We start from the raw sequence: 8,456 nt of genomic DNA, 5'->3' as shown, positions 1-8,456 counted from the left end.
GAAGCTAAGAGCAGCTAAACGGAAGCTAAGAGCAGCTAAACGGAAGCTAAGAGCAGCTAAACGGAAGCTAAGAGCTAGAAGAAAACAATGTTTTTAAGGCGTTGAAGAGATCTTCATGTATTCCTTCTGGGAATTTTATTTAAAATAAAGTTAAATATTTAGAAATATATAAAAGTTACAAAAACCTAAAGTCATAGCAGCTGAAGGAGCCGAATGTTCTGACAAACGAACAGCTAAAACATCACAAATGACAACAAAAACCAGAGTGTGAACGCTGACTCAGCATTCACGCAGGAGTCAAGCAAGTCTGCTGAGTCATCAGAAGGACGAGGACATCCGGGGACAGACGGGTTGGACTCACCTGACGCCCGGGTCACTCATGCTGTGTCCATGGTAACGGTAGGTCTGCAGCTCCATCACGATGGGACCCTGAAACACACGGACTCGTCACCGGAGTGCATCATGGGAAAGTTTTACAGACGCTCACAGCCACTCATGTGTTCACGATTCATGTCTCCACCTCGACTCAAGATGGCCGCCACAGCTACTTAAACTGAGTCGACCTCAGAGCTGTAAGCTCAGATTAGGTGTGGCTGTAGCTGAGAGTCATCCTGACAGTTCAGACTGTTGGTACAGACTGAGGGTTCTGGTTCTGGTTCTGGACTCTCTGAGCTCACCTTCCCAGCTCTGCAGTGATCAGCTGCAAACTTGGCTGCCTCTCTGACACACAGGACGTCCATCCCATCCACCTGAAACCCAGAAGAAACAGGTTTTCCTCTTTTTCCCGGAACAAACGCTCTGAATCTTGATTTTGAGCGGCAGCGTTTTGTGCGCAGTATCATACATGAGCATCAGACAGCTGTTTGCATGCTCACACCTGCAACTGCCAGCTTCTAATCTAGGTCCAACCGGGCCGGCTGCAGCGTACGGAGGCCAGACGCTGCAGCCGCCGCCCGAAGGCCACAGGGTTCACCCTCAGGTGTACAAGCGCGTGTTTGTGTCTCACTCTGAGCCCCGGGATGAAGTCGCCTCTCTTGTAGTAGTCAGTGCTGGCGGCGGCCCGCTCCACCGACGTCCCCATGCCGTACTGGTTGTTCTCGCAGATGAAGATGCACGGCAGCTTCCACAGGGCGGCCATGTTGAATGTCTCGAAGATCTGGCCCTGGTGGGGTCGGAGACGACAGACCTTCCTTCAATCCTTAAAATAAACAACTATTCAATGTTGCCTTAGGTTGGTTGAAAGTAAAACATCTTTAAAACCTTTAAAACGTCTCGTTAAAGCCTCAGATTTTAAATATTTTCCGTTTGTTTGAGTCCTGTTAACTCTGATCTGTGAGTCATCCAGACGTCAAAACGCTCCTGAACTCAACAACTCTCAGAACCTCCTTAAAGTCTAATCCTGATTCTTTAGCTGAAGCTGTCCTGAAACCCTGAAAGTATAACTACACGCAGCTCCGACATCCATCCCCTTTCTTCTCTGAAGCTCATTTTTGAGGTTGGGGATTTTATTTTGTAATAACTGTAGAAGAAGAGTAAAGTTTGAGGAATGAAAAAAATCCTGACAGAAACAGAACAACAGCCTCTAAGCGAACCGAATCAAGACTTTTGCACGGCGCCATCATTTTTTCCAGTGGTGTGAAGTGAAGCAGCTCCGCCTGGTCCTCTCCTCACCTGATTGGCTGCTCCGTCTCCGTACAGCGTCACACACACCTGGTTGTTTCCTTGGTACTGACAGGCCAGAGCGATACCTGCTCCCAGAGGCACCTGGACAGGAAGCACCTCAGGTGACCACAGGTAACATCAAACTGACACAGGGGAAATGGTGGTTTTTTACCTGTGCGCCAACGATGCCATTCCCGCCGTAGAAATGAGGGGCGTACATGTGCATCGAGCCTCCCTTCCCTTTGGCCACGCCCCCTTTCCGACCTGAGAAGAAAGCGTGAAGGAATGAAGCGTCCCTTCAGGTGTAAAAGTAACCACCTGTCGGGCTCCTGGAGGGCCCGACTCACCTGTGAGCTCAGCCAGGATCTGTTTGACCGAAACGCCGCGGGTGTACGTGTAACCGTGCGCGCGGTACGCCGTGATCAGGTGGTCAGAGGGGGTGATGGCGGCCTCGATACCTGCAGCGCATGCTTCCTGTTAGAGGAGGAGTCAAGCTTTCACCGTTCATTTTTCATCCTGTCACGGTGAGTTTCAAAATAAAAGCTCATCTGAGGTGTGAAGGTGTTGCTACCTGTCCATCGTACAGGTGACAGAAGCCTCGGATGATCTTCTGCTTGTACAGCTGATCAGCTTTCAGCTCCATGCGCCTCACTGTCTGCATGGTCCGATAAAACTGGAGGCCCTGCTCCCGCGTTAGCTCCGCCCTCACTGGAGGCCCCGCCTCCAGCCGGTGCAGGTCGCATTTCTACTGGAGGACAAACGCACGGATCACTCGTCTTCTGAGAGCCTTACTGAGAACACAGGTTTTTACATTTGTGGGTAAATTTATTTGGACTGCAGATTATTTATCTAATTTTGTTTTGAAGAGACAGAAACAGGAAGTTTCAGCCCACCTTGATGTCAAAGGTCGCCTGAGGCGTGAAGTCAGCAAACTTGCGGGCGACGACAACCCTGGCGCCCTGAAACACAGCGGGCACATCAGATCATCGCAGCTAAAACAGACGAGTCCTCGACACGGAGGGAGCGAGTCGGGTCAGCGCCGACGCCGAACATCACATCGGAGCTCTTTATGCTCGATGTCGAAGCACTTCAACGAATGTTTATCAGTCCAGATTTTGGTAATAACTTAACTTGGTAAAATATTAACTTTGTTTTTTGGAAAACAGAAACATCAATATTATAATAAAACTTTAGTTTCCAAACAAGAAACACGACAAGTTGTTCAGGAGCAACAAAAAGCTGTGAAAGAAAGAAAAACATCTGAGGAGCTTTTAGTGACTGATGAGGTTAATTATCAGCAGGTCAGTCAGAGGAGATAAGAAGTAAAGACGGGCAGAGGTTCTAAAAGCAGAGGAACAATTTCAGAATAAAGTTCCTCAACAGAAAAATGAGAAGACTTTAAATCTCCCATCATCCCCAGTTCATAATATCATCAACAGATCAGAAGAATCTGGAGAAATCTCTGAGGTCAAAGGTCAAGGCTGGATGTTGGTGGTCTCAGGGGTTCCACAGGGTTCTATGACAGAACATCAGTATGCAGATGAGACTCTGCTGTTTGTTAAAGAACCAGAAGAAAAGTACTGAAGTTCCCCGCATGTCTTGGAGAAAGTTGAGTTTTTTCTTTTCATGCAGAAGTTCTGAATTCATGCAGCCCGGTTAGTGAGCGGTCCGACACCGAAGACACTGTGGGGGTTCTTACTGGTCCGTCCGGCCGGTCGGTCCGGGTACTAACTAACCGCTCAGAACTGACGGCTGCTGGTTCGGGTGGGCGGTGCCGGGCCTGAGCCGAGGCGGGCGGCGGCGCGGTTACACTGACGTACTCTGACAGGTCGATCAGCAGCTGGGGAACACAGGAGCCAACCAATCAGAGCGGAGCACAGCCAGAGGGGCTCTACAGGGGAGGAGGCGTCTACAGGGGAGGCAGCAGCAGCTACACGGACACAAAATGGGACGACTGGAGCCGAAAACGATGAGAAACTCAGCCGACTAACAGAGTTTAAACCAAGAGAACAACCGCAGCTGCAGTCAGACGTCGTTTATCTCCAATTAAACCTGAAATGATTCGTTATCATCTCAACTTTTAAAGCTTCTAATTGCTGCAGAGTTTGGAGCTGACCGAGGAGATCTTTAAAGAATGAATATTTCTTTGTACTGGCTGAAGTTTTCAAACCCCGGCAGCATATCTGACAACAAAAAAGACATTTCATATAATTTAACGTGAATAAAATCATCGGTTTGAATCTTAGAGTGATTCTTCTTAAACGAGGTTCAGCAGAAAGGTTATAAATTACATCTTACCTGTTGTAGATAACTGAACAACCTCATCTTTTATTTATTTTTATTATTAGTTTTGAGGCATAAGAATGGGTGCAAGTTAAAGTTAACCGCAGAGTTAATGAAAATCAGTCATTTCTTCTAAAATGCTGAGTAGATGTGAAATATTCCTCTAACTAAAGAGAATAAAACTAATAAAAAATAAAAACAGCTGTTTAAACGGTACAGATGTAAACAGCTACATTAAAACCTATTTCTGGTGGTTTCAGCTGGGGGGGGCATGGTGTCTGCAGAGGGGAGGAAGGTCGGGATCGGGTCGGGTCGGGTCGGGTCAGGTCGGGCTGGGTCAGGTCGGGCTGCTTACCTCCGACGGGCTCTGGGCTGCCTACAGGTCAGGACAGATGCAGGAGGAAGAGGAGAAGAGGAAGAGGACAAAAGCAAGAAATAAAATGGGACTGTGGAATATCTGCAGCTAAGCAGGAAGGAAATGGTTCCTGCAGGCTCTTATTGTGAAATGATATATATATTTTTTTAATTTTAGCATCTTTAAGGATTAAAAAAGTTCAACAGATCAAAGTTAAACTGATTAATGAGGATTTTATTTCCAGAACCTGCAGGAACCTACTGGTACCGACAGGAAGCCTCAACCTGCTGCTTCCGGCACTGACAGAAACCTGAAGGTTTCAGAATAAAAGTCTTGATCTGTTTCACATTTCCCTCTAATGAGACCCTAACCCTGGGAGAGTTCAAAATTTAAACTGATCAAATCAAATCAAATGTTGACCCAAACTCTAAATACTGCTTCTATAAACACGTCTGGGCAGATTTTCTTAGACTTTTACACAGTAAAAATGATCTTTTGGAGCATTTTTAAAGCCACGTGAATCAATAATAATTAAGATTAGTTTATCTTTAGCAGAAGCTAGCTTCTGTTTGAGGAATGCTAACCACCAGAACCACAGTAAACAATCCAGATTAAAGACAAAAAACACCCAATTAACTCCCTTAATTATTTGTAAACAAAACACATTCAGACATTTAATCAATTTAAAACATCTGAGCACATTTTCTGTTTATTCTCACCAAAACAAGCAAAGAAGCTGAGAAGTTAAGCAGGTTAGCTGCGGCTAACAAAAAGGTCAGCTAGCGGTTAGCATTAACCCGGACCGGTTCGGTTCGACCCGAACTACTCACCACATTCTTCCCAGTGATCCTACAAAGTGCTTTAGAAATGATGGCTAACATCGTTTTCATGCTACCGACAGACGAAACCCCCGCAGAGGAGGATTAAAACCATCCGTTAGCCTATAAGTCCCCCGGTACGGTCCGTCTGGAAACACGAGCCCGAAATAAACGTTCCGCGGCGATTAATTTCACAGTCCACAGCTTTTATACTAAACTTTAATTGATAAATAAATACTTACAAAAGCCCAAAATGTATTTTAAATTGTTGGGACCATTTTTACTTGACTGTTGAAAATGTTCAGATTTAAAAAAGAAACTAAATTGGAAGGGTTTGCTCTAAAACGTGAACAATTAAACATATTGGTTTAAAATAAATGTTTTAAACCAAGTAGCTCAAAAAACAATATTAAAGTATTATTTTATGTTTTTAAAATGTATCTTATGGGAAGCAAAATTTTAAAAAAATAATGGTAAGATTAATATTGTATAAAATTTTTATTTAGTTTGCTAATGATAATATAAAACACAAATCTTGAATCTTTGCTTTCCTTTTATAAAAAGCTTTTATTCCCAAACCAGATCTTTTTGAAATAAAACTTTAGTAAAATCTCATATTTAATGTTTATGTTTAAATTCGTGGAAATGAGAAAACCGAACAGATATAAAGTTGTTACCATTTAATTTATTCCACTTTTAAAAAAGAAAAAGTTCCAATGTGACAGAAATAATGAAAGTACAAACACAGGAAGACATGTAAAAAAAGAGATAAATAAGATTTTTTTATTGCATTAAACTCAGTTTTTGCAGCAAACGATAATGTGTGTGCGCATAAGTGATTGTCAAAAATAGAAAATGTAACATTTTTCACTGTAACAGCAACAAATATCAGCTAAACTGTTTAAAATGTGCTAAAATATATATATAAAAATTCCATTGTTGTGGCTTAGCGCTGCAAATACATCAAATGTAAGCTTCCAGAGCAAACAAACAGGAATGTCAGGATGAAAAAGTAACTTCTTTAAAAAATAACACAAAGTTGAATAAATTCATTGATTAGTTTGAGCTGAAACCCAAACTCAGGCCGGCGTCTGATGGACGTCTCAGGACTCCACGGTTTGGTTGAAGTGTCTCTTCCCGTCCAGGAAGAGCATCGACTCTGTAGGACACAAACATTCATGATTAAAAAACAAAGATCCAGCCTGAAGTCACAAAGAGATCCTGAAGGTTTGGAGCACCGGTTTACCTCCGTACGTCTTGGGGACAACGTTGGGGACGTCCCGGTCCGAAGCGAAGGTGTAGTGGAAGATGTTGGTGGTGTTGTGCTTCTGGGTCAGCGGGTCGAACACCTCGCTGTGAACTCTGACCTGGATGTACTTCCCCTGAGTGTAGCAGACCTGAAGCAGGAAGAAGTCCAGCTGATCGTCAGCGTCTCAGGAAATCAACCAAACGGACTTTATTTTATTATTTTTAAAGATGGCTTCCAGAGCTGATTTAGACGACCACAGATCACAAAGTTTCCAACGTCTCCTTCAATCATCAGGTCTTTTCTTACGCCGGTCCGCGCTCACAGCCAGGTGGACTCACCTGAGAGGACAGCATCAGCAGAGACCCGATCTCAACGGGCTTCTGGAACAGAATATCATCCACAGCCAGCAGCTTGGGCCGACAGCCTCTGCAACACAGCCAGGACTCGTCAGAAAAACAAACCACCCCTCGAGTCGTTTCAGGGGATTTCTCAGGCTGGACGTCTCACCCGTAGGAGCAGGCGTTGGCCCAGCCCAGCTCGTAGGCCTTCCTCATCAGGAACCCTCCAAAGATCCTGTTGAAGATGTTCCTTTGCTGCAAAGAACAGACAGTCTATAAGCGAACCCCGACGGGTCAAAGCGGCCCGTTCGGGTCGGTTCCTGCATCTCACCTGCGGGTGGCAGATCTCCAGGCCCTTCAGCTTCGCGTCTTCCATCCAGACCGAGTTGGGAGGCAGGACCCTGCTGCTGAAACTGACGGTGCTGAAACACGAGAGGACAGGGACACTGTGAGGGATGCTGTGAGGGACGTGAGGGACAGGAGGGACGGCCGCGGTTCTGTAACACTGCAGAATAATCGGACCCAAAGATTTCACAAACGTTTCATTACAACGTCAGGAAGTCCGGTCGATTCTCCTTTAACCAACGAGGAGATAAACATTAGATTTCTGTCTCACAAGACGAGCTAGAAGCTAAAAATAGCAAAAGTCTGGCTAAAAGCTAAAGAAAGCAGAACTGCAGCTAAAAGCTAAACATAGCATAAAAAGACAAAATCTGATCCAGTATCCTGAAGAGAACCATTTGTTTGAGGGACTTAAAGAGATCTCAACATGTTTCTGAGGGAACGTTTAGAACATTTAGAACATGAACGGCTGAAAGAACAAAAAACCCAAACAATCAGTGACGCAGCAGCGAGCGCTGACTCAGCGTCCGCAGGTGGAGTACTTTGAGTCCAGCGTGCTCAGGAACTGGTCGTGGATGATCTTCCTCTCCTCGTCGGTCGGCGCCACCTTCAGCAGCGACGCCGTGCTGAGCTCCACGCGCCGAGATTTATTCTCTGAAAGGAGAGGAGAGGAGAGGAGGGGAGAGGAGAGGAGAGGGGTGAGGAGGAGCAGGAGGAGGAGCAGCAGCAGGGTTTAGACCAGGGGTCTCCAGTCCTGGTCCTCAGGGCCTCCATTCTGCAGGTTTTACTTGTTTCTCTGCTCCAACACACCTGATCTGAATCAATGGGTGATTAACAGGCTTCTGCAGAACATGAAGAGGTGATTCAACCTCTGAATCAGGTGTGTTGGAGCAGAGGAACAAGTAAAACCTGCAGGATGGAGGCCCTGAGGACCAGGACTGGAGACCCCTGCTTTAGACGGAGGTCAGGTGTCTTCCTACCTTCTCCCTCCAGGAGGCAGCGCTCGTCCTCCGGTCCGTCGGGCTTCAGAGGATTCACGAACGCTGCTCTGAAAGAAGGTTCCTGAAGTTCAGGTTCTAATCATTCGTTCAAAGAAAAAGCTGCAGAGATCCAAACGGTACCTCCGGTTCTCCGGGTCTCGGGCCACCATGACAAACGTGGCGTCCAGAACCGGGGCGTACGCTCCGTCCAGGTACTGCAGGAGGAGAACAGAGAACTTTATCTACCCCTGCTGCAGGTGGCTGCTGGAAAACTGATCCATCAGAACTGGGTCAGAACCAGGTCAGAAATAGGTGTCAGGATCAGAGTCCAGCTGCTTGGAGGGCTGCATTAAGACTTCTGCACAGACTAATGACACTGTTCACCTGTGTGTGTGTATACTTGTGTGTGTGTTCACCTGTGTGTGTGTT

General features: G+C 45.9%; 2 protein-coding genes across 4 annotated transcripts in view; both read right to left on the bottom strand.

Moving 5' to 3' along the window:
- The window catches only part of LOC108228673 (pyruvate dehydrogenase E1 component subunit alpha, mitochondrial), a 6,854-nt gene extending 1,569 nt beyond the window's left edge, over positions 1-5,285 (bottom strand). Inside the window, exons 1-11 of one of the 3 annotated variants that reach the window (XM_017404265.3) lie at positions 5,131-5,285; positions 4,301-4,321; positions 3,362-3,502; positions 2,556-2,621; positions 2,234-2,407; positions 2,010-2,136; positions 1,835-1,926; positions 1,672-1,764; positions 1,007-1,162; positions 678-749; positions 362-429 (exon numbers count right to left, since the gene is read on the bottom strand). In XM_017404265.3, coding sequence (XP_017259754.1) covers positions 362-429; positions 678-749; positions 1,007-1,162; positions 1,672-1,764; positions 1,835-1,926; positions 2,010-2,136; positions 2,234-2,407; positions 2,556-2,621; positions 3,362-3,502; positions 4,301-4,321; positions 5,131-5,190 — 1,070 coding nt within the window. In that variant the 5' untranslated portion in view covers positions 5,191-5,285. The remainder of the gene's footprint in view (positions 1-361; positions 430-677; positions 750-1,006; positions 1,163-1,671; positions 1,765-1,834; positions 1,927-2,009; positions 2,137-2,233; positions 2,408-2,555; positions 2,622-3,361; positions 3,503-4,300; positions 4,322-5,130) is intronic. The other 2 variants (XM_017404266.3, XM_017404267.3) reach the window with 2 other exon arrangements.
- Positions 5,286-5,783: 498 nt separating this feature from the next.
- acot9.1 (acyl-CoA thioesterase 9, tandem duplicate 1) lies at positions 5,784-8,242 on the bottom strand (the record flags this gene model as incomplete). The annotated part of the gene is given in 8 exon segments (XM_017404268.3): positions 5,784-6,277; positions 6,365-6,515; positions 6,706-6,793; positions 6,875-6,960; positions 7,037-7,127; positions 7,590-7,701; positions 8,028-8,095; positions 8,169-8,242. Coding segments are annotated over 8 exon segments (726 nt in total), but the record flags the coding sequence as incomplete, so codon positions are not given.
- Positions 8,243-8,456: the final 214 nt, after the last annotated feature.

Source organism: Kryptolebias marmoratus, linkage group LG21 (genome assembly GCF_001649575.2).
Source record: "Kryptolebias marmoratus isolate JLee-2015 linkage group LG21, ASM164957v2, whole genome shotgun sequence".
Classification (NCBI taxonomy): Eukaryota; Metazoa; Chordata; class Actinopteri; order Cyprinodontiformes; family Rivulidae; genus Kryptolebias; species Kryptolebias marmoratus.
This window is presented reverse-complemented; position numbering and strand designations above follow the sequence as displayed.